Below are 27,039 nucleotides of genomic sequence, written 5' to 3'. Positions count from 1 at the left end.
GTGCCACAAACTGTGATTTCATTTGCATATTCATAACACTTAGTGACGTTGTGATATGCAAGTGAAAAGTCTTTCAAAATGGTTGAAAAATGCTAACTCATACACATGAAATGGTGTATCACTTGATGGAGTTAAGCACAACTATAATTTAAAGCTATCTTCCAACTATAATTTAAAGCCATCTCCCAACCTAACATACTCTAAAATATGGCCCGACTAACACAATTAGTGCCATATAAGAAGTGACAATACATATTCGGCTTGTTCGACTTCTTTTTCAGTCGGAACAATGTTTTTCTCTCACAACAATTCAACCATAATAGTGTTTTCAGCCACTTTCAGCCAAAATTCTGCCAGACGAACGAGACCATTAGTTTTCCATTACATTTATATATAATTGTTGTTCTATTATTTTTCTCATGCAGCTATTGTTTGATACATATGTTACATTTCTTCTCGGGCATGGACAAGCGTGGATATATCCACTACATGCATAAACATAGGCACGAAATTGCACCCACACATGGACATGGGTTTCTCCGTGGATAAAAAAATATCTTATATGTATGGGTGGATAAAAAAAATCTGATAGGTATGGGCAGAAACCAATTACCATCCCTACTCACTTCATCTCTGCCACGGATTAAACCCACATCTCAGCTCATACTTCTCTGCTAACCGAAAAGCTCTGGGTTTTCTCGACTTATCGACTTACCTTCTAAGTTGGATTATTTGTCTTTTGACCGAGCTTACCTTATTCAGCTTTTTGCTTGTCTTCTAAAGTTTTCATGACTATCCTTGATATTTGCACCTTAGCCTAACTCCATTTTTTGTATCTATGACTGAATATCTTATATAATACTCCGAAATTGTTATAGTATCATCCATATAACTAGATATCTTCTATACTAGCAAACATTGTTAATCCTAATAGTTATATTGTTAATCAACCTCCAAAATCTTTAAACCCTTGCTGAGGTCTATGTTTCTTGCACCCTGTATAAACACCTCTCAAATCAGCATCACATGTGGCATGCCCCGCCCAGTGCCCCAAGCTACAGCCATTCAGGCTGTGGTAAGATGCCTTTACAAACACTGAGTTTGGACTAAAAGTAGCTGTCGCAGAACCCACAAGGATTCGCATACAGGTCAGGGCACATTTAGTAGGAGCCAATGAGGCACAAAATTCGTAATCTAAAAACACAAGGTGGTCTCTGTATCCCCATGGGCAAAATTATCCGTGACGAGAAAAGACAATCTACTTTTACTGACCACGCCCCCCACGGCCCCTTGATCCTCGACCCGCAGCATCTTTCTGCAAAAGAAAGGCAACCCCGAAACAGCTTAATGCTGGATATAAGCACACAACTGAAACGAACAAGTACGAGGAAACCATACCCTGAGTGTAACTGATTGCTGGCCACGACCCCGAGCAGCGGCAGGTTGTTGTGCACCAGCAGGTTGCTGTGAACGCTGAAACCTGGCTTGCCTAATTTGCCTGGCCCTTTCAAAGTTGATAGTTCTGGTGTTCCGCTGTTCAGAAGATGCACCGGCTTGGGCTGGATTAGTTGAAGGTTCACGTGCCTCTGTTGCAGTGCTAGTATTCTGGGGTCGAGAACTTGAACCAGCTTGGACTGGATTAGGGGAAGGTTCACGTGCAGGAGATGCATCTGTAGTTTTGCTTGGTGAGGCATCAGCTGCACCAGATTGTGTTATAGGACTTCGGTCTGGTTCCAATGCAGCACGCTCAGCTGTAGTCTCACCCTCAATCTCTGACATATCAACATCACTCTTCTCTTCAGGTTCCTCTGGCAACTCTCCCTCCTCCATATCATCGTCAACATCAGTTGCAGTAGTAAGCTGAGCATCTTCCTTCGAATCTTCTGTTTTCTGGTCATCGTCAAATGATTCAATTACTGCCTCTGACTTTGCCACCACATGCTCATCTTCTACAGGAATTGCATTTGTGTCAATATTGACATCAGCATCCTGGCCTTTGATGTCCATCAATGCATCTCCAGAGTCGTCTTTATCACCCACATCATCCTCCCTTGTTGCCTCAGCCTCTACCAATGGCACAGATGGCTGATCAGTACCAATCTCTTCTGTAGGCTGTTGTCCATCTAGGTCATCAGTAGCTGGAAGTACACCAACCTGTGCCGCTACATCCCCAAGAGGTGGTTGACCACTTTTAAGCTCACTAGTCCCTTGTGAAGATTCTTCCTCCTTGGGCTTTTTAGATGGAGGATTGGCATCATTAGCCTCACACTGTGAGGCACTGTCTATCGTCTGTGAAGATGAGATCAGCCGTTTACGACTCGAAGGCTGTAACATAGGTAAAATGCCAGACGCTTCACGCTCTACTGATGGCCCCCCTTTGTCCTGAACAACAGTGGAGGCATCAACAGCTGATGCATCTGTATCAGCATGAGGTTCTTCAGTTCGTAGAGTAGGACGAACAAGGGGTCTTCTTCCTCCAGGCCTACGCACTTCAGTGCTTGGTTTGGGAACTGCTCTATCTTCCGTCATTTTAGCTTTAGCTGGCCTTGGCGGAGTATCTACTGGACGTCCTGCAACTGAACGACTTATGAGCTCCCACATTGATCAGAAGAGTGAAGGATCAAATGTCATAACATAGGAAACAACATCAAATGCTTCAGAAGACAGTGCATTGATCATTGTGTCCACTATTGAATAGGATGCCAGCAATGTCATGACAAAATGAATACTGAATCACCTGCAGCTGAAGTAGATGCATCCACAGGGGCAGTTTCAACAACTGGAGTTTGAGTCGCTGCACCATCACGGAAGGGACTAGAAGATTCCTCCAAATCTTTAGCTGCACGGAAGTATGAAAGAAATTGCTCTTCTAGTGCAGAGACAGGTGGCACTTCAGATGATAATCCAGGATAATTCTGAAAAAGAATGTGTTGTAACTTTCAGTTATGATATAGAAGGTACATCAAAGACAAAATGTATTTGAAACATTTGTCCAGTAACTTGGCATCAAAAGTGCATTCAAAAGTATACCTCAATCAACTCTTTCACAGCCTGCTTATGCTTCTCTATAGACTCTTCCAGTTGTTTCTTGTCCTGTAAATCAATACTTACAATTAGTACTTCGATCAAAGGGGACCCACAAAATATAACGTTTTGAACAAGGACAGTCAAATTTGCAACTTGGTCCCTATGTTTCAGAAAAATGGTAATATAGTCCCTCTCTTTACACAATGTAAGTGAAGTTTTAGTTTGTCCTAAGTCAAACTTATCTAACTTTGACAAGTTCATCTACAATCTATACATAATATTAAAGAGCAAAAAAAATCTTTCTTCCGTCTCCCACTCTCATCGATCTGTCCCTTCCTCACCCCTCTTCATCCCTCTCACCCTTCTAGCTTTGAGTTTGGAGCTGCAAGACCTTCACTGGCGCCGCACCACTCACATCAAGGCATGGCCGCGCAATAAATTGTACGTCCTGTTGCAACGCGTAGGCATATTTGCTAGTACCAAATAAACGCAGTATCAAGACATTTTCCATGGTGGATTTAATATAACTAATTTTATGTTGTAAATGTACTAGCAATATAGGGTCTGTTTGCCACAGCTTAAACTTATGCATATGCTGCTTATTTCTAGCTACCAGGAGAAGTCACTTTTTGACAAGCTGCTGCACAAAAAGTCATGGTGTTTGGGCTTCCAAATTTTGCTTATAGCCTTTTGGGAGTGGGCTCACTTGTCATCCCTTTTCTCCAGTCCTAATCCGCATAGCCCCAAATCGAGGAAACCCCATGAAACCCCAACCCCAGCAACCCCAAATCGAGGAATTTGCTGAGCTGAGCTTGCGGGAACAAGGAGTTCAACCTTGTCGATCTTCTTGGCCGATTAGAGCTACGCGGCGGAGGGCAGCTTGGTGATTGAAGGGATCTCAGGCAGGCTCGACCAATGGTGGCGCAGCACAGAGGGAGACATCCCGTCAAGATATTCAGCTCATTCTCTGTCGTCAGCCTGGCTGAGGGTAGAGAGAGGGAGCAGCAGTGCATGGAGTGGATAGAGGAAGGAGCAGGGGAATAGCCTGGCCGGGAAGTGTTGGGGGAGCCGGCTTCTCAGTTTATCTGGTTTCGTAACAAGCCGGATGGCGAGCCAGATAGAGAGCGAGCAGCAGTGCATGCAGTGTATTGAAACAAAACAAACCTGACGGCAAGGATCACAAAACCTAGAGCTCTAATATCACGATACAATAATAAGAGACTAAATTGGATAATTGTATTGAGATCCATTGGGTACTGTTATGTATAAAGTACATGATGGATACATAGGGGAAGCCCTACACTAGGAAACTACAACTTGGAACGGAGGGAGTAAAATTAAAAAAATATTCTACATTGTGCAATTATTCTTCAAAACAAATCAAATGCTAACACACCCACATGACCAACCGAAATCGTTCAAAAATCAATGGTAAAAGTCAATGAGATTTCACTAACACACTTTTTAGGACAACCATATATTGTATAATCAGACGGAGGAGTTGACAAGCAAAGAATTTGGGAGCCTATTTCTTATGTAAAATGCCACCTAGTTCCTCCTAAGTTCATTAAGGCACATAAAACTTTAATTGCGTGAAATTCAGTCCCATTATCCAAACAGGTCGTAAAAACTAACACAGCCAAAATATACTGTTAAACTGAATATGTATTACCATACAGTAATGAGATACTTCTTTTATGAACGAATGTACCTGTTGCACCTTTTGAAGAGCACCAAAGATTGTGTACTCGTTCCTTTTACTCTTAGCTTTTTCTTTCTTGTTATCATCTCTCTCCTTTTCCAGGGTTCTTTCTAATGTCTGTTAATACATGTTTCAGTTAAAGGCTCAAGAATATTTTGGGTACCATTTAAGCAAAACGTGCTAACCTGTATCCTGAAATCCTTTTCTTTTATAGCCTGCTCAAGTGTTGTTTCCGATGTTGTCTTCTGACCTGCTAAAGTATATTAGATTTGCAGCAACTAGCGTGAAACTATTCAAAAGTTTGCTCAAGTGGGAAAGAATAAGATGCAACCACAAAAGGAACAGTGTGGGAGTACTTGATTTAAGATCCTCCATCTGCTTTACAAGGCTTTGATTTTCTTTAGCGATCTCTCCCTTCTCCTTCATCAAGTTGTCATGCTTTCTCTGGAGCATTTAAAATGGGAGAAGGCACATGAATACACAAAAATAGATATTCAATATTGCAACTAGAAAGTGAAAAAAAAAAATCAAACCTTTAAGTTGATATTAAACTTCTTATACTTGTCAATCTCAGATTTAAGGGAGGCCTACAATAGGGTAAGATTATAAGTACTACAGCGACATAGTTGGTATATTGGTGTTAAAAATTTGAATTATTCTCACCTCTACATCATTCAGCTTCTTTTCCTTGGAATCCAATTCAGATTGACATACAGAAAGCTTATCCTCCAAATTTTTTATGACAACTTCTTTCTCGGAAACCAGTTTCTTTGCACTTTCAAGCTCCATAGAATTCTCTCTCAAGGTTGACTGTTGAAAACGATAATTATGCATGTGATAATAAGATGCATAAAATATGACCCCGAAAAAGTCAAGGAAATCCAATCCAATACCATACCACTAATGAAATTAGACACTTAATGACTCATGTACAGCTACAGAGACTTGCACAATCACTTTCACCCAAAGTAAGCCACCGTCCAAAAGAAGATAACAATAATAATCGTAATACAGAGAAGTACAGTGCAGAAGCCCATACAGTTTATGTCACGAACTCACGACAAAGTAAGTAAAGTGGTATAAAAATAATTCGAATAAAATAAGGAAACAAGGCACTAAAGTGATTCATTAAATGTTTGGTCAAACTAGACAAAATGACAAGACATCAAACTGCTTTGTGCAGAAGACCAAATTCAATTGTATAAACATCATGTACCAAGAAACATTCAGAATGGCATCATCAGAAAGAAAAAAGAAGAGGAAAACAGATGACTAACTTTGATATTCTGAAGTTCATTCTTCATGGCTTCATAAGTGTTCAAATCAATGCCTTTGCTATTTTCAATCAGCTGCCAAAAAAAACCATTAATACACAAGTGCAGAACTCAACATATGAAGCAACAACAACAAAGCCTTTAAGAACTCAACATATGAAGAATCAAATGAATTAATATGTAGATTTCTATGCATATATTGTTTTCTTACAATGTTAGGATTTTTATGGCAATAACCTGCATATTACAAACCATGGACTAAAACATGCTTGGGACCAAAAGCCACAGTTGCTGTTCTTAGCAAAGGAATTTCATGATATTTTGTCACTAAAACTTACCTCCGAAATCCTTTGGTTGAGATTTGCTATTTCTGCCTTCTGCATTTCTAGTTCTCTTTTGCACATTTCAACCTCTACCTGCTTCTCCAGTAGAAGGTTCTGCAACCTCTCAGATTCCATTGTAGCCTTTTGAGCTTCTTCACGGAATTTCTGAACGTACAAAATTAAAATAAATAATAATAATGCAAATATAGATATAAACCAGCAATGAAACATTACCAATTTAATATCTTACCTGGCATTCTTCGAAATTGTGCCTATTCTCCTCCCTAAGTTGTATGTTGCTTTCACGAAGCAAGTTAACTTCTCTGACCTGAGGTCAGCCATTTCAAAGAAAAAATAACAAATAAGCTAATAAGGCTAAAATACATTCAATAACCAGGGATCCCCAATAACCATGTTAAAGCAACATAGCAATGCGACAGAATGTAATCCACTAATCCCAACAGACATTTGAATTGCACCTGAATCTGCAGTGACTTGAATTCTTCATCCTTCAACATCATCGCTCTGGCACTATCAGTTTGACTTCGCAACAAGTCCTGTGCCTCCTTGGCAGACTTTAAAGCACTTTCCAGCTATATTAACATTAAGAAACATATTAGAAACAATAATACATACAATCGAGAAAGTTTGTAAAGTAAACTACAATGGAGGTTCACATGCTCCATCCAATACAACTACTTCTAACACAAAAGTCCCAACCAAATATTCCAAATCTAGTCTATAAAAAAATGCGCATTTCATTGAAGACAGATGAATTAAAAAGGGCCATCAATTTCAGTATAACAAAATAATAAACCAACATAAATACATGTGGCTGATAAAGACTGTTTCCAAAGCAAATTGACTATCATTAAGGAGACGTCAATTTAAACAAACAATTGCCAGTAGAACTGGCATTTTGACACGAACTAGATGGGAACATGACGCACAGCAAAAAAACAAAAAAAAAAACAACTCCTTCAACACACGCACAGTTACCAAACAGAAATCGAACAACTTTTTAATTATATGTTCAACATGGCACATTGCATTTGGCAGAACTTGCTGCAGTTTTTTAAGCAGCAATAAATGGCCTTCATGGAATCTTATATTTTAAAATTCAAAAGCATTTTGAATGAGGACAAATGCAGGGCTGGTTGCCAGGTCTAGCATAACATACTTCTATCTGAAGCCGTGACTTCTCCTGTTTAAGCAATGATATCTCTGTTTCGGCCTGAAATAATCAACAGGCTGAATAAGAACCACATCTAGTGCAAACTGAATACTACAAAAACCCTCCAAATCCAACACTTACTATTTCTTTCGATCTGCGCAGATAGCTGATGACACTTTGTAGATCATCTTCTGCATGTGAGTTATCACTACGATGTGATGAAAGCCCAGCAATATTCCGTTCTTTCTCGGCTAACCGAATGTGCAAAGCCTCTAACTGATTGTGTAGAATTCTATTCTGCACTCATCACAAAATGGAAATCATGAAAAAAATGCATGCTAGCCAAACTCAGAATCATTAATTATGAAAAGAATAGCAGTAAGAATAAGTCGAACAAAACTCTACATAAATTTCTTATGAAGAGTATGCATGTTCTCTTGCATGACAATCAGTGACAATATACAAATACAACAATGTGGTTCACAGGCACAAGTCATCCCTCAATTTTAATGATAATCGCTAAAATAAATAAGAATAGGTGTTGAAGTTACAGATACAAATTTACAAAACATAAGCCCCTCAAAAAACTCAAAAGGTTAACTTTTAAATATCCATTGGTTTAACACCCATTCTGTAGTAAACTATTCAATGTGGTGATGGAACTGATCAGCTCTGGTATGAATGAAAAAGTGGCAATGGCACAACCAGAAGTACATGCAGGAAATTCCTTAAACAAGAATAACACAACATCAAAATGTAATACAAAAATACTTCTGTGATAGTGTGTTGGATATTCAACAAAAAAAATTGTTAAATAACCTGATCATTAAGCTCATTATACTTCTGCAGGGCATCATCCTTTTCTTTCAATAAGCCTATCCTTTCTTGCTCACCAGAAGATCTCAGACCATCCTGAAATGATAGCAGTGTTGATTAGTTACGTAAGAAGCAAACCAATGCAAACTCCAAAATTCAATGCAGCATGGATAATGCACATCTGTAGCACATCAAGAAATCTATACATTTTTAAAACAAAAATGCACGAAGAGGCCAAATTTGATTTTATTTCTGATTGCTTTGCCCACTTCTCACAAAAAGAAGGCAGCATATATAATCAAAATTGATGAAAAATAACATATGTGCTAACGATATATCCTGCAATTAAAGTAGATTATAGCATAAGGAAAACACAGAATATAGATGGATTCAAAGTCCACCAATGAAAACAGAGATGGTATTCTGGGAACCCAAGCCAGCCAAACCACAAAAACAAGAAGTTGACAATACAAGATGAAATAGGATAACAATCAGTCGGATAAAAAATGCAAAAGAAACATAACCAAGCTTTGATCACATTGGGTCTGACTGGTTGCATCCAGGCCTGTACAGTCCAGTGCAGTTTGCTCATGTTCGGTTGCCTGCATAGGCTTATGCAGGCTTTGCACAGTGCTCTGCAATAGCTAGTACACTAGATTTGGTCGTATTAGACAATGCAGGTTTGCACAAGCCGGTCACACATAAAAAAATGAAATATTCTCACCCCCATAGCGCTACTAGAAACATGAGACCTCAACTAGAACATGGAGGTGAATATATGCAACAAAATGTAAACAACCATTGGATATGTTTATGCTACCTTATCAAATGTGGCTTGCCTGTGCAGCAAGACATTGGATATGTTTATGCTACCTTAGGTTATGCTACATAAGGTCTAATGTAGGCTAAGGTTAATGCAAGTAACCAATCAGACTCATTGCTTGTTAAAATCAGCAACAATAGCAATCATGGATTTGGTTATCCAAAATACTTGTACACGAATGAAAAAAAAATGTTCACATTACATAAAGTATTAAAAATATTTTTGCAAGAACAAGTCTATCTATATATTGGCAATAAATATACTACTTATCAGCAGCAGGCCCCGCCACGGCTACCAGATAATGAGATAGTAAATGCACCACCATTTCGTTCCAATTCAGGTTTCATGTGTCAATAAGAAAGGTGTTTATGAAAGGCAGGCCAGGAGCTTTGGAAGTGGCATGCACACAGACAGACAAAAACTCAAAAGGTATATTTGTGTAACTGAAATATAACATAGATTCTGAAATAGAAAGCCCAAAAAAAGAGGTTACATAGTCAGAGTGGCAGGGCAAGTTACATTTTCAGCTTTCAGTGCATCTGCTGCCTGGCGAAGTACAGTGATTTCATGCTGCAATGAAGATAGCTGTTTAGAAGTATTTGTCAACTCCTGTATTGTCTCAGATTGCAAAATAACCTACAGAAAACAGATGTAAACATGAATACATATCAGTATAAACCATTGCATTCATACCTGTGATGTTCACAATAAACGTAAATCAGAAAGATACTACGAATCAATCATGGATATATAATAATCTTCAAATCTGAGTTTGTGCTTTGCAGTGGTAGTGGCTAGTGGTATGTTGCACACTCGTGTTGCCTCCACCTTGAGGATCTTCTCTACGCCTCTGTGGGCTGATTTTTGTGTGCATTTGTATGCGACAAAAGAGGATCTATATAGCATATAAATTCATTTTCTTTATGATAAAGAATTTTTGGCTTCATGACTTAATAGTTCCACAGCTAGGTTAATGAAGAGTTAGTAAACAATTCATAGGATAGTAGATAGAGATTAGGACTTGCCATTTATTTAAAAAATGTGACAAGGCACAGGCTCCTGACTAGAGGTAGCTAGTACATGAACTACAATTCGAATGCATATCCTTGTTTGCAACTTTCCAAATAGCAAAGTCATTACTATTAAGCTAGCTTATTCTAAATGATTATAGCAGTATACAACGAATTATTCTACAAAATCACTTAAACTTATGCACCGCATGATGAAACTGGAAGCAACACGAATCAAAAGCATGGTGGCCAACATTTTTATATTATTTTGTTGTTATTATTTGGGGGTGGGGGACTTCCCACATTCTCCACCAAGAAAAGTTGGTTCGCATCAGCAAAAGCATAAAAGAAAGAAACCTGGCGTTCGTAATTATCTTGGGCGGTTCGCCAGCGCTTATACTGCTCATCAAGTGAACTCTTTGACGAAGCCAATTCAATTTCCAATTTTTCTAACTGCGGTCTGTTAAGAGGAACAAAACAACAGCAGAAAACGTCAATTCATCTGGAAGAAGTACACTAGAAAAATATTTCTGCCGGGTTTAGAGTAAACCAATGCTTACAGTTTCTGAGAAACTTCTGTTCTTAAAACAGAAATTTCATTCATGAGAGAAGTGACTTGCTTCTCTTTAGATTCAATCGCATTGGCAGCTTCTTCACACTTCAAGACATAACTCTTCTCCATTTTTGATAACTTATCCCTCAACTTAACAATCTCATCTTCCAAGGCTTTCCTGCCAACCTCGGTCTATACATGAAAACAACCAATGTCAATGTGCATACATAAAATAAAGGTAGAGTCTTCAATATAACATATATAAAATTCTGGTACCTCAGCCTTGTAGTCCTGATGGGCAGATTCCAATTGCTTCAACGCGACTTCATTTAAGTGTGCGATTTCTTTGTACTGTACAAGATTTCATGTTGCATGATTCAGGAAATCAATACATTGTGAATAAGCAGCTTTCTTGGAAGGCAAAATTAAGGTTCTGTCGTCATAAATAAGCCTCTCCCTCCAATTTAAAATATTATGAACAGAGCACTCACGTCGGTAAGAGGAAAGATAAGGGAGGAAACATAAAGTATCGTAATAGTGGTAAAGGTGGTTTTAACATTCCCCTTAGTTTTTCAGTGCATAGAAACATTTTTACATCTAGGTGAGCATGATCTTCTGGAATTTAACAAGGTGAGACGGGCACCTGAACCATGTAGTTCTTATTTGCTTGTGCTTCCTCCTTGTATTTTTCTAACTCCTCTTTCAACTGGAATAGCTCATCATTCTCCTATTGGTGAAGACACCATGTATCAGGCAATCAGCAAGTTAATACACAATAACCTGCATAAAGGAACACTTGACACAGGAAGGTAGGGGTGGGGTAATGACTTCTTGTGCAAAGATTCAATGGTGTTTCAAAAGAGCATGGAAAGACAAGGATATAAAAAATATAGAACCCATTTAAATCAAAATGGCAGTACTATAGTCCTTACAATTACCCCGCACAATGTAGATACATGATTATTGGAGTACAAACTCATAGATAAATAGTTAATGGCATACAGCAACAAAAAAAATAGCTCACCTCAGATGCAGCTGAGATTTCATGGCCACCATCCCTTGAAATGACCTGATAGAATAACAGCACAATTAGGAGCTTACATGATAATGATCTATCTAGTACAGCATATGATCTTGTCTTATAATTGTACGAGGTTCGAACTGGCCATTTTTTAAATTTGGCCATAAACAGCAGACATCACGGAATGGGTATGTCTTATATCATGTCCTCCCTCTCCTACCAGATAGATAACATTTTTATTACTGCAGCCCCCACCAGATAGATAACATTTTCTCTATATATTGTTGTCATCCCCAAGGGACTAGACAGACTCTCAGATATCAAAGGTTAGTAACAAGTATTACGGATTTCGCTTTTTAACTTAAAATATATAGCACTTCTACAGGAGTTTACGATCCTCAAAATGGCATGCGCTTTTGTGTCACTATACAACGCAATCATTTCACAGAGACTAAAATGGTTCACCAATAAAAAGCACACATGTGACAAACTATGAAGATTATCAACACTAAAAACATGACTGATTTTTTATATTCAAAACTTGCAAAATCACAGTTTTTGACTTATTTGCATCTACCTTTCTCGATTTCAGCTTGGCCTCTAAATCAGAATACTTGGCCTGCAAAAAGAGAAACAAATCAAAATTGTCCCAGTCTCAAATATAGTGCTATCAGTCCAGCTACAATAGAAATATTTCAACAAACCTCTGCAATGGCAGCCCTTGATTCAGCATCAGAAGCAGCTTTCCACGAGTTATTTAGCTCCTTTCTCATATCCTCTACCTGCTTCATGCAGCTGTCAAACACATTTTTCTTGTCAAGCGACAAAACACGAACATGATCTCGCTGCTCTTGAAGCTCCTTCTTAAGCTCAGCCCAATCTCTCTGCAGAATGATTCAGTTTGTGAATAGCTGGGAAAATGGGTGAGGTTAAAGAGAAACGAAAAAGTAAAGCAGATAACTCATGCTAAGTTTTGAGCTGCTACAAGCTTAAACTCAAGATGAGCGGTCGAAAATATTTAACCCATGAAAACATAAACATACAACAAAACACTAGTGGCAATCCATAAGAAAGAAAATACAAGCAATCATCACCATGCAGAAGTAGCAAGGAGGAAACTTACTTCCAGTCGCTTAATGTGTTCCTCATGATTTCTCCTTTCCATGGACCTTGCATTCTAAATAATCCACAGGTTAAAAAAAAGAGGCAACATATATTCCAAACCTTTCCATAACTCATCTTAAAGCCTAAAACTGAATACCTCTTGAACCTCCTCGGTGGTATGGATTGTGTCGATTGTAGCCTGAAAAGCAATATATGAGATATATATACACAGAAAGAAGAACGAAATGACAAGAAAACATTAATACAATAATGCACTGTAAACTGTACTACGGCCCTACCTGCAGCAAGAGTGTCTCACAATCAAACAAAAGATATGGCAGATATGTTTTTTTTTTTTAAAAGCAAGATGAATCCTGTGTTGCATAACCAATATTATTAAGTAGTCTGACTAATCGCGATTAGTCAGGCTTATCGGTCCACTGGCATCGATTATGACCTCTGACTCAACTAGAGCAATCAGAAACCAAGTCGTCCAATTAGGCGTCGATTCATCACAAGTAGTCGTCCGACTTGGGCGATGGACAACTGCAAAGCAGATGGGAAACTCGTCATGGGCTGGCAGAGTGGCAGATGGTCACTTGGGCTTATTGTTTTTCATCCCAATAGGGTTTCATTTGTTATCTCTTCTTGTCCTGCTATCTCCTGTTTGATTCACTTCCCTGCAGACTGGAGTCGCCACCCACAGAGCTCATATAGGCGGGAGAAGCTCTTGGCGCCACACCCTTCTCAATCACAGACGCCTCCTTCCTTCCCAGTCACGGCTGCCATCACCCTTCCCAGCCAGTCACCTCCCTACACTGCATCTGCTGGCCAGGAGCCCGCACGGAGGAAGCTGCCAATCCGACCCATCCCCACCGCAGTTAAGCGTCGCTGGCCGTCCGCCTGTCCTTCAAGCGCCACCCACTGCCATGTCACACCTCCTGTTCCATGGGATTTTGAAGAATAGCCCCACCTCTGATGATTCGTGACCTCCACATCATTTTGCTCCTAACTTTTCTTGCTCCGAGCCCCTCTCTGATGGATCTGTTTCTAGTAGCTCTTAGCGCGTGTTTAGTTGGCTGAATTTTGGAATTGGGGCTACTGTAGCACTTTCGTTTTTATTTGGCAATTAGTGTTCGATCATGGACTAATTAGGCTCAAAACGTTCGTCTCGCAATTTCCAATCAAACTGTGCAATTAGTTTTTTTTTTTGTCTACATTTAATGCTCCATGCACGTATCGCAAGATTCGATGTGATGGGTACTGTAGCACTTTTTGGGAAAAAATTTTGGAACTAAACAAGGGCTTAGCTCTGCTTAGCTTCTCATCCCTCTACTTCAGTACCTCCATGCTCTGGTTCCTTGAGAGCAGAGACAGTAGCTGATGTGTATGTGCACTACTGCACTTGTGTAGATGTGGATCAGTGCCGGCATGCGGTGGTGGAAGTGTTAATGCCTGAGCCTGACCGAGAAGTAGGAGCTGCAGCTGCATCACGTGCTACTCCAGATATTTCATCACTAGCAGAAAAGGCCATAGCTACATACTACATATATTATATCGGTTCCGCTATATAGAGGATGATTATATCTACGACTAGGGTTGACTAGGATCGACCTATCCAGATGATCAACAACTAATCGGCTTATCGGTGCCATGGCGACTAGGGTCAATCAGATGATTTGGAAACACTGTGCATAACATGCTAGAGAACAAAAATCAAAAGTCGGTTGTAACCAAAAAAAAAAAAAGTGAATATGTAAGTAATTCTTTTGTTGTATAGTTTGTTACCTGTGCAACAATAATCATGGTAGCATACCATTGCATGGATTTCAGAAATATGACAGGATGGGAGACCATCAGAAATATGGCATGCGGAGGTAGCCGCCGCTATAGCGGCCGCAATAGTGGTAGCGGTCTCCTACCGCTACCGCTATGACGTAGCGAACTAGATTTAGCAAGTTGGAACTTAGCGACCGCTATTTAAGTTAGTGGGCCGCTATAGCACTCCGCAATTCTTTGTAGCGACCGCTATTTGCGTTAGCGGGCCGCTATAGCACTCCGCAATTCTTTGTAGCGGCCGCAATAGCGTGGTATGGTATGCAACAAACAAATAATCCGTCCACTTAAGATACGCAGATGGTTTAAGTGACCATGAGAATGATGAAGTTGCCACTTTTTAACAATGATAATGAATGATGGTCTTATAAACTATTTACGTCACTCATAATCTATTTCTTTATAAACTCTAATATACTACGACTTATATGCAAGTTGTGGAACATCATATTTTTTTTCTTAATTTAAGTATGTGAGATATAAGGGCGGGCCTGGTGGCTGGTGCAAGCGGTAGAGTCTTACCGCCTGTGACCGGAAGGTCCCGGGATAGAATCGCGGTCTCCTTGCATTGCGCAGGTGAGGGTAAGGCTTGCCACCGACACCCTTCCCCAGACCCCGCATAGAGCGGGAGCTCTCTGCACTGGGTACGCCCTTAAGTATGTGAGATATCAGTTCTTTGAGTATAGTTAAATGTCTATTTATATGCCCATAGTTCACAATATATGCTTAAATTTACATGTAAATTATCATATGCCGCTATTGGAACTTAGTGTCTGCAATAGCGCCTGCTATCCGTGATCTGCTAATCCGTTACCAACCCGATATATGCTATTTGGTACCTTGGATATAAGCAGACTTACAGCAATGATAAAAAAAAAAAAATCCAAAAATGTCTTACCAACTACGTCCATCCCCCAAAAAAATGAATGCAACTCCAGCACACCATCTCAAAGTTTGACTAAATTTACTTAAAAAATGAAAAATATTTATGACACCAAGTAAGTATCATTAGATTCATCAACATTATATTTTCATTATATACCTATTTGGAGCATAAATGTTAATACTCTTTTCTACAAACTTGATCAAACTTCAAATATGGGGCTGAGCTAGTGTTGCATTTTCCTTATGTATCTGAAGATCGGTAAAAGTTCCAAAATGCCTTCTTAAACATCATGCCCCCAAAGGCGAAAGCATCCAAGATGTTTTGTTGTAGCAGGCATATCAGCTGCAGCCAACACTAGCCACACCAATAAACCTAGGTCAGCAATCAGGGGTTTGTTTCCTAGGTCAGCAATAAGGCTGTGCTATGCTATGTTTTCATCAAGTACACAAACTCCAAAAGTTCCAGTCAGAACAGAGCTCCTGTCATGACGGGAGATAAGCCCCACAGCTGCCAGGATATCAATCCATCATTCTTACACTTCCACTGCCACATATGCATCCAACCTCAAACCAATGAGAATACTATAATCCATCAAAGATTATATCAGAACAGAAGTTAAAATAACTAGCATGTTCATTAGACCATGAAATCATGCAATTATCAAATACTGGGAAAAAAAAAACTCTGTAGATTTGTCCGAATGAGACTAATGTGGGATAAGAAGAGACATTCAGTAGGCTTTTTATAACAAGCGTGCACATAACTAAAACAAAATGAAGGATGAATCTAGCAAAAACAATTTACATGTATTGTACCTCAACTATATCAGTATGATAAGAACTGATAAATGTAAAATGACACCTGATACACAGAAACTTTTATATGTGGCAATGAGAAAAAAAAAAAACCTGCAAACGATGCACTCGCTCCGTTAAATCACGGACTTCATCCAAAGCTTTTTTCTCTGACTTCTCTAAATTCTCTTTTGCATTCTTCAATGTCGTCACCTAGAATGTTGGGAAATCATGTCAGGTTTCTGCATCATTATAATTATTTAATGGATGCACAAAATGCAAACAAACCTCCATTGATAGCTTCCTTAGATTCCCCTCTAAACCTTGTTTAGAATCCAAATCTTCACGAAGTCTTCTTTCGTAATCAACTACCAAGCGCATCAACTCCGCATTTCTAAGTGAAGCAGAATTAGACTCCTTCCTCTGTAATTACAGGAGAATAATCAAAATCAGCATTAAGAATAATGCGCAAGAGTTCTCATCAACAAATAAACGAAGAACTGAGAATTAACTCTGAGTAATATAATTAAGAAGAGAAAACAGTATTATAACACAGAAAAAGAACCTGATGCTCAAGCTCCGCTGCAAACCCATTAAGCCGGTCCCGAGCAAAATCAGCTTCAAGCACTGCCTTATCACGCTCAGATCGCAGAGCCTGAAGCTCAGTCCTGAATTGACAACAGTAAGTATTGAAGGTATTTGAACTTTATCCAGAAATAGAATCCTAGTCGAACTTCAATAAATATGTCATCTACAACCAAACAAAATAAAAGCAAACTAAAGTGCAAGGCAAACTAATTAACAGCATATATCACCCGGTGTGGATGAGAACTGAAAGTTCCTACAACATTCTACCAGCATGAGACTACCGCAGACGTGGCTACTATCAAAGGGTAAAGTACCAAGCTTTTTTGCAACAAAAAAAAAATTAACAGTTACTCCTCAAATGTTACAAAAATTATGGTCCATCAACTTCTGACCTATAAAGCTACCGATAGCCCCCTAGAAGCTTACTGCAGATCTTGTATAACGAAATAAAAATAAACATACACTGATCATTAGCTATGTTAAGTAAGCCAGATAAACAATGAGAGAAAAGACAACCTCAATTTTGTCAACTCTTCATCAAGGCTTCTGGCTCGTTCAGAGACTTGCTCATAAGCTTTCTTCGAGACTTCCTATAGAGTTGAGGTAGAAAACACAGGATGGAATAGATCAAAACCACTGTATTCATATAGGCTGCTTGAAAAGTGTCATCCAGAAAATTACCTGTGATCCTTCAAACAGAACCATCAGGTCCGTTCTGCTGCTATCTAGAGAATAAAAAGGAAAAGCGTGAGGTAAAGTTAACATCCAGAGCATCTGCGAAGTACAAGTGCCTTGACATAAACCACCACAACACAGTCAACCCCACACAAATACAAGTTATTCAACTAATGGGCAGGACAAATCAAAAGAAAAAGCATAATAGAACAAACAAACCTTGCAGAGCACTAGGTGCTGATTCAACACTCGAACGAGCCTTCTGCTGCTCCTCACACAGCTTCCGATACATCGCCACCTACACAACAATAAAGAATAACCATAGGCTATCTTATGATTCATGGTACATGTAGCAATTAATAGAATTATGTTTCAACACAAAAGGATTTTCTGTGTCTTTGAAAGAAGAATATGTAAGACATACGGATCGATGAAGAGATTCGATCATTATTGCTTGTTCTTCAGATTTCTTCATAACTTTTTCAACCCTGGACGCAGCATCATCTGTAATTTTCTTCAACTCAATTTGGAAGCTCTCCTACAAAGGTAGGAACGAAATTAAGAATCTTTGCAATTGAAATTGAGAATACAACTAGCAATTGACAAATTGAACAATTAAAATTGTGTAGTAAAAAAAACAGCAACATATCACACTTACCCGTAGTTCCATATCCTTTTTGTCAAGATCGGCTGAGAGCATGTGAACTTGATTTCTTAGTTGAACATTTTGCTGAACTAACCCATTGATATCTTTAAAAGACATCTGCCAAAGATTATAATATGGTAAGACAACAATTTGATGCAAAACCATAGTGAAACAAAAGGCTTTAGAAGGGATAGCCACAAGAGTAGACTTACATTATCCTTGATATCATGCTCTACATTAGAAAGAACATTGCCTAAGCTTGAAGAAAAAGTGCCATGGCCTACATTAGGAAGGCTAGAACCACAACGAAGCTGTATGTCTTGGCATTCTTTTAGAAGAACAGCAACCTACAAAGAACAGTAAAACAAAAATCAGAACATGGATATGCAATACCACATGGACATTATAAAGCAGAAATGATGCATAACAAACATAATTCATATAATTCCCCACATGCTTTTTTATTAGACTTGAAATAATTGGAACAACTTCAGGACGAATGGAAGGACATTAGTGGACAACCACCATAGCATAAATATTTACGGGGGCTCCCACGGTCCCACCACCTGAAGCTGCTCCAAATCCCATACATGACACATCTAAATCACAACGAACAATCTGTTTGAAAGTTTGCAAACTCCCATGTAATTAATATCAATAATGAAAACAAGCAGACTGAAATGCCAATGCCAAGTTGAAGCGCTCACTTGTTTTTGCAGGTCATCTATTTCCTTCTGTGCCACACTATGATCACGCTCCTGTCTTTTCAGCTCAGACTGAAAGGTATGTGGATGTTAAAACCGCATCCAATGAAACCTATCAACGTGCAATACCTGTATACTGCGTACCTTTAGATTCCTAATATTGCTTTCAAAATTATCGTGCTCCAGCAATGCTTGCTGCAATTTCTGATCCATTAGAGCATAAGCTTCGACCATCCTCTCATGCTCAGCTATGATCAGAAGAAAAAACAGGGAGGAATGGTTGAGAGGAATCATAAAGTAAGCAGTATCGCAGTGCTTTCATTTGCCAAGCAATGTTATTTCGCTTGTGTGGTGCTTCAAGAGATTAAGAACAATGAGCGAAAACTTACCCCGTTCATCTAAGATAAGCCCAGCCTTCTCTTCTATTTCATGCAAAACCTGGTGTACAAGAGATATTCAGGTACTCGACAATGATTCAGGTAAAGAAGCACATACTTGTGCACAAAGGATCTCTTTAAAGCAAAAGACATTACTGTTTCTGTGATCCTGTAGAAAAACTAGCATACTTCTTTCTAATTCACATCAGGCCCATCGGACGATTCAAATTACTTCGTCATTCTAGATATTGCAATGACAACTGAAAATAGAGCGCCAAATGTCCACAGGGTAATTTCTTATCTTATTTGCCATAGCAAAATTTTGCAATCTCTTATTTTCTATAATATCCCAATGACACATGGGGAACACCTGTGTCACTAACAAAGGCAAATAGAATTCCAATGGCACAAAAGAAATTTAACCAATGTCGATCATTTGGGTAAAACGAAGATGAGCAGTTGATAAGATCCCAATTCAGAGATAGTAACAAGCACAATAACTTACCCTTTCCAAAACTGCTTCTGCATGTCTCCTTCCCCGCCTCTCATGGAGGAAAGCATCAGTAGCTTCTTCGTATTTCTCATAGATCTTAGCAAGCTGATAATGCAATGAATGTTATCAGGAAACATAAAGAGAGGTGAAAACAAAGAAATTAAGAGTACAGAAGAGGTAGGACATACACTCCAACCGTCACGAAGAAGAGAAGCAGCTAAAGCAGTTCCAGAAACACCACTAGGTACCTTTGGAATAACCATTAGGTCATTCTGATTAACTGCATCAGAAATAGGCCTGCAAAATAGGAGCGAGGTTTAATGAAAGACAAACTTTAAATATGAAGAACCATTTTGATTCACTCATCTCTCGTCATTTTGCCCTTTTCCTATTATCTTTACTACTTCCTCAATAATCAGGGAAAGAAATCTGGATGCATCAAGTGGAAATGGTTTGTATCATTATTTAACAATTATATGTTGATGACTGTTACAGCATCTAAAATTTCTTAAAAAAAAGATGTTGCCCTAAATATTACTCTAGAATGCTCAGAAGTGATGCTTTCTTCATTTCTTTCTTCTACATCCCACATCCACATCTATGAAAAATTGTCAGTAAAAGTTGGCCTAGAGAAGTACGAAGTGCAACAAAACAAAAGGTTCAGGGGTTGCTACATTCACGACAACATTCCCATTCCATGTCCCTAGAAAATAACATGGAAAGGACTAAAGAGATCAAAGTGGAACAAACTAAACTCCTAACAAGTTTTTAATCTTATCCTAGCATGATTGTTAGTCAGGAATTCTGTTTCATATGCCCTATTGTACCCTCATTTCAGTTTGCATAGCCCCACCACCAAAAGAGGCTGCAGTAGAACCACACATCATCTCAGTTAGGCCTACCAGCTTCATCACCACTGAATGAAACATCCTCAGGGAGGGCAAAACTGCTTGGACAAAATTCTGCCATGGGTCTGCTGCAGGCCAAGCAGAGCCAAGGGCATGGAACAGGCCATTAGTCCACATCCACCAAAAGTGGGCCAATATGCTAGGGTGATACAATTTTTAATCATTTCAAAAGAAAAGTTAACAGCTGGCGATTTGATAAACATCTCACAACTTTTTGTTTTCCTGGCATTTCAACTTTTTGATGTAACACATTTACAACAAAAGAAGTCAAGTGCTAGAGATCATACAGTTCTCGTACTGTTGTGTCTACTAGATCAGAAGAGTCTGCTGCAATGCTGGTCAATGGAATGAGGCTCAATTCACTGGACTTCCTTGTATTCTCCAGATCAAGTTCACACTTTTCAAGCTTCTGCTTCAAGTTGACAGCATCCTGCGATAATAAGATCACATAGCACAATGAAAGAGCATCCGAGATCTTGCTCAGGTTATGACAAGATCTAATAAACTTGCGGGCGTACCCAGTGCAGAGAGCTCCCGCTCTGTGCGGGGTCTGGGGAAGGGTGTTAGCGGCAAGCCTTACCCTCACCTGTGCAATGCGAGGAGACCGCAACTCGAACCCGGGACCTTCCGGTCACAGGCGGTAAGACTCTACCGCTTGCACCAGGCCCACCCTTCAAGATCTAATAAACTTGCAACCAACTAAAATTTTGCAGGGAACATGAACATATAAATAGATATACCTTTTCAAGGTCTCTCCTGGACAAGGACTCCTTCTCAAGCTTTTCCTTGTATTCATCTTCAACTTGGGTCAGATGTGTCTAGTTTGTAGGAGAAATTGATCATGATTTATTCACTGTTTGTAACTGGGACTGTGGGACAAAAACATGTAACCATGATATACAAGCAAAGGCATTACCTCTAATGCTTTAATAACACCTTCGAGCTCCCCAGCCTTTTTCGACCATTCCTCGGAACTTTCTTTGTGAAGTTCAGCAAGTTTCATGACCTAAGCACCATGAGCTATGGTAAATCATCTCACTAGAGATAACAAAGGGTCAAAGTACTCCAGGTGTTCCCACAAGCATTGCATTGCATCAGCTTTTCATAATGAGTTTCAATCAGGTAACAGGATCATCAGATATTAACAATTAAGATGTGACAAAAAGTCTCACTCAACTATAAAAATGATGAATGGGCATGAGGAGATAACAGGAGGCGAGTGGAGAATCTCTAGGCACTAGGCGCCAGGCGGCAGTCAAATACTGACATACAGCAGCACCAAGGGTGCACACATACCAGCAGCAAAGAGAAAGAGAGTTAAGAGAGATAAAACCATACAGTTGAAAGCTCCGCACCAAGACGTTGTTCATTAGCAGCTGCAGCATCCTTTGTTGAGCACAACTCCTTCAATCACCAAAATATAAAGAGAAAAGATTAGATGGAAACAGTAATACTGCAATCATCTGCATGAGAAATTACCTTTTCCATGTAGGATACCCTTTGCTCCAGTTCAGAGATGCGTTCTTTGCTTCGCCTCAAGGAGCTAGAAGATTCAGAAATCTCTCTTTCAAGCTGAAACACGAAGGTTCAGTCAGCGTATGTGTTCTAAATCCATCATGAGTTAGATCACAAAAACTACCCATCATGAGTTAGATCACAAAGACTCACCTCAGCAATTCTTGCTGACATCCGAGCCTCCTCATCCATATTTGTTTTCCTTAGTTCAGCTAAGTTCTTCACTTTTGCTTTCAGTTCTTCATCAAGCCAGAGATTGTGTTTTTCAAGCAGCTCCTTCTCCTGATAAAGAAAAGCAAACCACATAAGAACCAACTGGTGCACCATGCAAACATATGGGTAAGGCTCAGTATTAGGCAGTATTAATGCATCAAAGAGTAAAGGAGTGACACTACTAAAATAACAACTATGCATCTCGGTGTTAATTCATCCATTTCATGTTCATACCTGGGTAATGCGATTGCAAATTGCTTGACAATGGGTAAATTTGGCTTCGACCTCTTGTATCCTAGCCTCTTTACCAGCAGAAGTCTCTGCCAGGTTTGCCTGAAAAGATGATAACCATGTTTTCAGTAAACTTAAACAAAAAATTGCAGGATATACACCCAATCCGCAAAATAAAAGAGCATTAAAATCTCAAAAAGAAAATGCAAAAACTAAGAGCCTTTTTGGTTGGCTGCTACACATGACATTGAACATGTAGCAAGCCATACTTCTTGCAAGTTGCGACTTGTGAATACAGGCAGAGAAATTATCCACAACAAAGGACGTACCCAGTGCAGAGAGCTCCTGCTCTGTGCGGGGTCTGGGGAAGGGTGTCAGTGGCAAACCTTACCCTCGCCTTTGCAATGCGAGGAGACCGCGACTCGAACCCAGGACCTTCCGGTCACAGGCGGTAAGACTCTACCGCTTGCACCAGGCCCGCCCTTCAGAAATTATCCACAACAACTTATATAATAAATAAGTGTCTATACCACAGGTCTACAAAAGTAGTGGCATGGTTTGGTGGAATATTCACAGGTCACTAATCAAAAGCATGCTTTTATAATTTAGATAGTGCTAGTCGTATAACTGAGCACACTTTGACATTACAAAGTCCAATACTGATAAGAATACGGCTGACACTAGATTCACTATGAATACGGCTGCCAAATTGACCGGTTAGTGCATAAATATTATTATTAAAAGTACTTAAACAGAAGTGCTCACAATTTTGTCGTAGTAGCTCTGGATGATGCCATCCTTCTCTTTTATTTCTGCATCTCTCTGCTCAATCAATTCCAGCGACTGACACTTGGACTTGTGCAGCTCCGTGATTTGAATTTTCAACCTCTCCACCCCACCATCCTTAGCGATCTACAACAACAAACATCGAGTGATCAGTGTACCCAACCAAACCAAACAATGTGATCAAACAAACAACTGAAAACCTAGAGTCTTACCGCCTGGATGCGAAGCTGATGTATCTCCGCCTGAGAGGAGGCAAGCTCGGCAGCGCGGCGCTCAGCAGCGGCGGTGAGCTCGGCGGCCTCGGCCTGGGAGCGATCTAACTCGGCGGAGAGGGAGGCGTACCGTTGCTCGAGGAGGGCGCAGGTCTGCTCGGCAGCGATCGCAGCGGCGTCCGCCTCGGCGCGTACGGTATCCACCTGGCGCCGGAGCTCACGGATGGCGGCGTCGGCCCGCTCGGCAACGGCGGCCGTGTCGCCGCCGAGGAGCCGGAGCTCCTCGTCGGAGATGAAAAGCGGCATCGCCGCGAGCTACGAATATGGACGCCAGGCCCTAGCCCTAGCCCGCGCCCAGTAACTGAAGTATGGCGGATGGGTCTAGGGTTCTAGGGTTCTAGGGTTTGCCGACAGCCGCTGAGGACGAGGTGGTGGTGGTGGTGGTGGTGGAAGGGCGGATGCGGAGGGACTCGAATGGGGAGTGGAAAGACAGGGCGAGAAGCCAAGCGGCGTAGGCGAGGCAGCAATATTAGGTCGCGAAGTGTGTAGGGAACTGGGTAGATTAAACCTCGGCCCACGGCCTCAATAAAATGGGCTAGTTCAAGTTCAACGTAGACTGGGCCTGCTGCGTCTGAGGAGGCTGAGTGGTCCAGAGAAAAAGTCCATGGCCCTGTTTGGAAGAACTGCTTCTGGGCCGTGCTTGTGTCACCTGTCCATTATCCACGATCTTTGTTGAGACGACCGATGCTAAAAAAATACTGTTTAGTTCATGCCTAAGTTTGTCGCGATTAATTTTTGGTAAACTATTGTTGCCATAGAAAATATAGCAAGCAAAATTAAAAGAGTAAAATGCACTGCAGGTCCTCAAACTATTGGCTCCTTCCCATCTACGTACTCAAACTATTAAACCAACTGTCTAGGTCCCTGATCTATTTCCGCGGCACACGCACGGTCCAGATGCAGCCACGTCAGCCGCGTAATCCGACGTGGCCGTGCCAGAGTGGCAGATGAAGGGCGTGGTCCATCTGTGCTAGTCCATTTGTGCTAGATCAACATTCCAGCCAACAACCCGCCACTGTCCAGGTTTATGCAAAACCAACCAAATGCTTAATTGGATGACATTATATGAAACTCATTTGTAACTTTCTTTAGGAGATGAACCTGCAAGAAAACGTAACACAACCACTTATGTCAACTTTGGAGAACCCAATGGTGTCACAACTGCAAGATGAGGCAATACCTTCTTTCCAGCTCATAGCACTATTTTTTCTTCTTTGTAAGACTAATAATTGGATCCCATTGTTGCAGGCTGCCCAAGCTGTGAGGCAAACTACAGTGAGACAACCTATTCCAGATTGTGCCTACATCAGCTCCAATCTCCCACCAGCAAGACATATGCCACTTACAACAGCATCCAAGATTGTGAGGGCCAACAGGGTACCTGCAAAGAAGAAGAAGAAGGCAGCCAAGGCCAAATCCAAGTCCAAGAAAGGGACAAATGGAGAGAAGTAAAGACAGTGTGGTGTCTTACTTTTGTGTAGCAGCTACTGTTTCTTTTGTACAGCAGCAATGGCTGCCTTTTGTCAAGATGCTAAGCTTGCCTTTTGTGCAGTGATCATAGATATATAGATCATTTGCAATGCAAACAGTAGAGTGGTAGAAGGAATGGCCTAAACTATGGTATGTAACTGCAGTGACTGATGGTCAAAGAACTAATGGCCTAAGCTATGATATGTAACTGCAGTGACTGAATTGACAATGAAATTCTAGTGATCTGGTCTATGTCACCATGTTATCAACTTCTGTCATTTGGTGCAAGAGAATTGCATAAAAGCTAACTGAAACATATTTGCATTGATACAAACTCATATTCCATTCATTGAACATGAACATGGTTATTACAGCTTGTAAACTGAAACATACTTGAACACATGGTTCAGTAGAGGTACTAAGCTGCCACTTCTACATGAAAAACATGGTTATTACACCCAGAACAAGAAAAACAACAGTAACTACAAGGCACAGTGCTATAATTTTTCCTAGGTCTACCAACTTCTATAGCTTTTCAGCTACTCTATCACTTCAATTCTTCAGAGACACTACATCAGCAAGCAAAGGTGTCAATTCAGTCTTGTTTGCTTCCACTACTCCCTCTAAGCGTCCAATTGCAATCTTGATCTGCTCAACTTCATTCATGGAATCCTCCTGCCTAACGCCGGCGTCAGCAGTCCCTCTCTTCTCCACCAATCCCTTGGCAATCAGCAGCTTCTCATACTTGTCGGCAAACAAATACCAAGGGCAAGTTGTAGAATCATGCAATTTGTACAGTAAGACTACAACAAGAGTATCATCGCTGTTGAACAGGGAGGGAACAATTGAAGAGGTCGGCACTTGCATCTCTCTCATGGAGCCGGCACTTGAAGAAGATGGCCCCCGAGACCTTAGATCCTGGACCCAAAGTGAGCTCGAGGATCTCCTCGTCGCATTTAGGGCACGGCACAAGGGGCAGCCCAGTGTGCGCGCCCAATCTCAGGGGCCCAACCCTCTATGCGGATGACGAGCTATCAAGCGACATCGCAGACTGCGTGGAGGCGCTGCGGACCGAAGAATGCAGGCGCGGGCGGCCGGACCGGAGATAGCGACCGCGGGCGGCGAGCAGCAAGCGACGGGCGGCGAGCAGCCTGAAGAAGAATGGGGAAGAGAAGGCCGGAGTACCAACTAATGAACAGAACATTGGCGGGAGCTTTTCTGCTAAATTGGCATGACCTCGCCCTTCATGTGCCACTCTGGCACAGCCACGTCGAATTATGTGGCTGACGTGGCTGCATCTGGACACTGCGTGTGCCGCGGAAATAGATCATGGACCTAGATAGTTGGTTTAATAGTTTAAGGACGTAGATGAGAAGGAGCCAATAGTTTGAGGACCTACAGTGCATTTTACTCAAATTAAAACTACACTTATAGTAAAGTTTGCCAAGAAAATAAGTTTATAACGTGTGGATAGGATGCTAACAAAGTGTGACGCGTCATAGTTACAGCAATAAACCAAACGCATGCCCAAGAAACTATGGTACGCCTAACTTGCGGCATGGCAAGGCGTGGGCGAACCAAATACACATGGGTTAAAGATTTAGGATTTATTTAAACTTGCTTCTACTAATTGTTATCCGTATTTAAGTTGTCGACTTAATGTGAGTGTTTGTATTTTTCTAAATTTATGCTAGAATATAACAGAGTTGTTTTTCTTAATATAGGCGATATGTCCTTTGATAACGAAATACCTATGATAAATTCGTCAATCTAGGCCTGTTCGACTTACCCAGAAGCCGGTTTGTTCGGCTTCTTTTT

The 27,039-nt window shown here is 40.5% G+C and overlaps 1 protein-coding gene across 3 annotated transcripts; it reads right to left on the bottom strand.

The window, feature by feature from the left end:
* Positions 1 to 977: 977 nt before the first annotated feature.
* On the bottom strand, positions 978 to 24,170 carry LOC136478047 (nuclear-pore anchor-like). 3 transcript variants are annotated; one of them, XM_066476366.1, is made up of 49 exons: positions 23,692 to 24,170; positions 23,459 to 23,605; positions 22,697 to 22,795; positions 22,403 to 22,531; positions 22,214 to 22,306; positions 22,073 to 22,138; positions 21,651 to 21,740; positions 21,475 to 21,552; positions 21,022 to 21,164; positions 20,015 to 20,123; positions 19,839 to 19,931; positions 19,346 to 19,394; positions 19,101 to 19,204; positions 18,960 to 19,028; positions 18,465 to 18,599; positions 18,265 to 18,369; positions 18,031 to 18,144; positions 17,826 to 17,904; positions 17,613 to 17,656; positions 17,448 to 17,521; positions 16,909 to 17,011; positions 16,632 to 16,766; positions 16,458 to 16,556; positions 12,985 to 13,026; positions 12,847 to 12,900; positions 12,428 to 12,607; positions 12,301 to 12,342; positions 11,727 to 11,771; positions 11,346 to 11,429; positions 10,979 to 11,053; positions 10,710 to 10,894; positions 10,507 to 10,609; positions 9,659 to 9,775; positions 8,320 to 8,412; positions 7,642 to 7,797; positions 7,507 to 7,560; positions 6,806 to 6,919; positions 6,577 to 6,654; positions 6,342 to 6,491; positions 6,007 to 6,078; positions 5,393 to 5,539; positions 5,263 to 5,316; positions 5,086 to 5,173; positions 4,915 to 4,979; positions 4,739 to 4,846; positions 3,031 to 3,093; positions 2,738 to 2,915; positions 1,399 to 2,576; positions 978 to 1,315 (listed from the first exon to the last, which is right to left on the bottom strand). In XM_066476366.1, exons 1-49 carry the CDS (start codon positions 23,995 to 23,997, stop codon positions 1,265 to 1,267), a joined length of 6,039 nt encoding a protein of 2,012 aa, XP_066332463.1. In that variant the 5' UTR covers positions 23,998 to 24,170; the 3' UTR covers positions 978 to 1,264. The 3 variants fall into 3 exon arrangements, with proteins under 3 accessions (XP_066332463.1, XP_066332464.1, XP_066332465.1); XM_066476367.1 differs by having other exon boundaries at positions 1,399 to 2,570; XM_066476368.1 differs by lacking the exons at positions 21,475 to 21,552; positions 21,651 to 21,740; positions 22,073 to 22,138; ... (3 more) ...; positions 23,459 to 23,605; positions 23,692 to 24,170 and adding an exon at positions 21,253 to 21,402.
* Between the last annotated feature and the right edge of the window lie 2,869 nt (positions 24,171 to 27,039).

This window comes from Miscanthus floridulus, chromosome 8 (assembly GCF_019320115.1).
Source record: "Miscanthus floridulus cultivar M001 chromosome 8, ASM1932011v1, whole genome shotgun sequence".
Lineage (NCBI taxonomy): Eukaryota > Viridiplantae > Streptophyta > Magnoliopsida > Poales > Poaceae > Miscanthus > Miscanthus floridulus.
Note: the sequence above shows the minus strand (reverse complement) of the source record. Positions and strands in the feature narration are given on the sequence as shown.

Excerpts from the sequence above, each read along its gene's own strand:
- LOC136478047 (XM_066476366.1), bottom strand. The coding sequence starts at position 23,997 with ATGCCGCTTTTCATCTCCGACGAGGAGCTCCGGCTCCTCGGCGGCGAC. Across the intron at positions 22,796-23,458 it reads AGAGCTACTACGACAAAATT|GCAAACCTGGCAGAGACTTC; the intron begins GTGAGCACTTCT and ends TCATCTTTTCAG. Across the intron at positions 1,316-1,398 it reads AGCAATCAGTTACACTCAGG|AAAGATGCTGCGGGTCGAGG; the intron begins GTATGGTTTCCT and ends TTTCTTTTGCAG.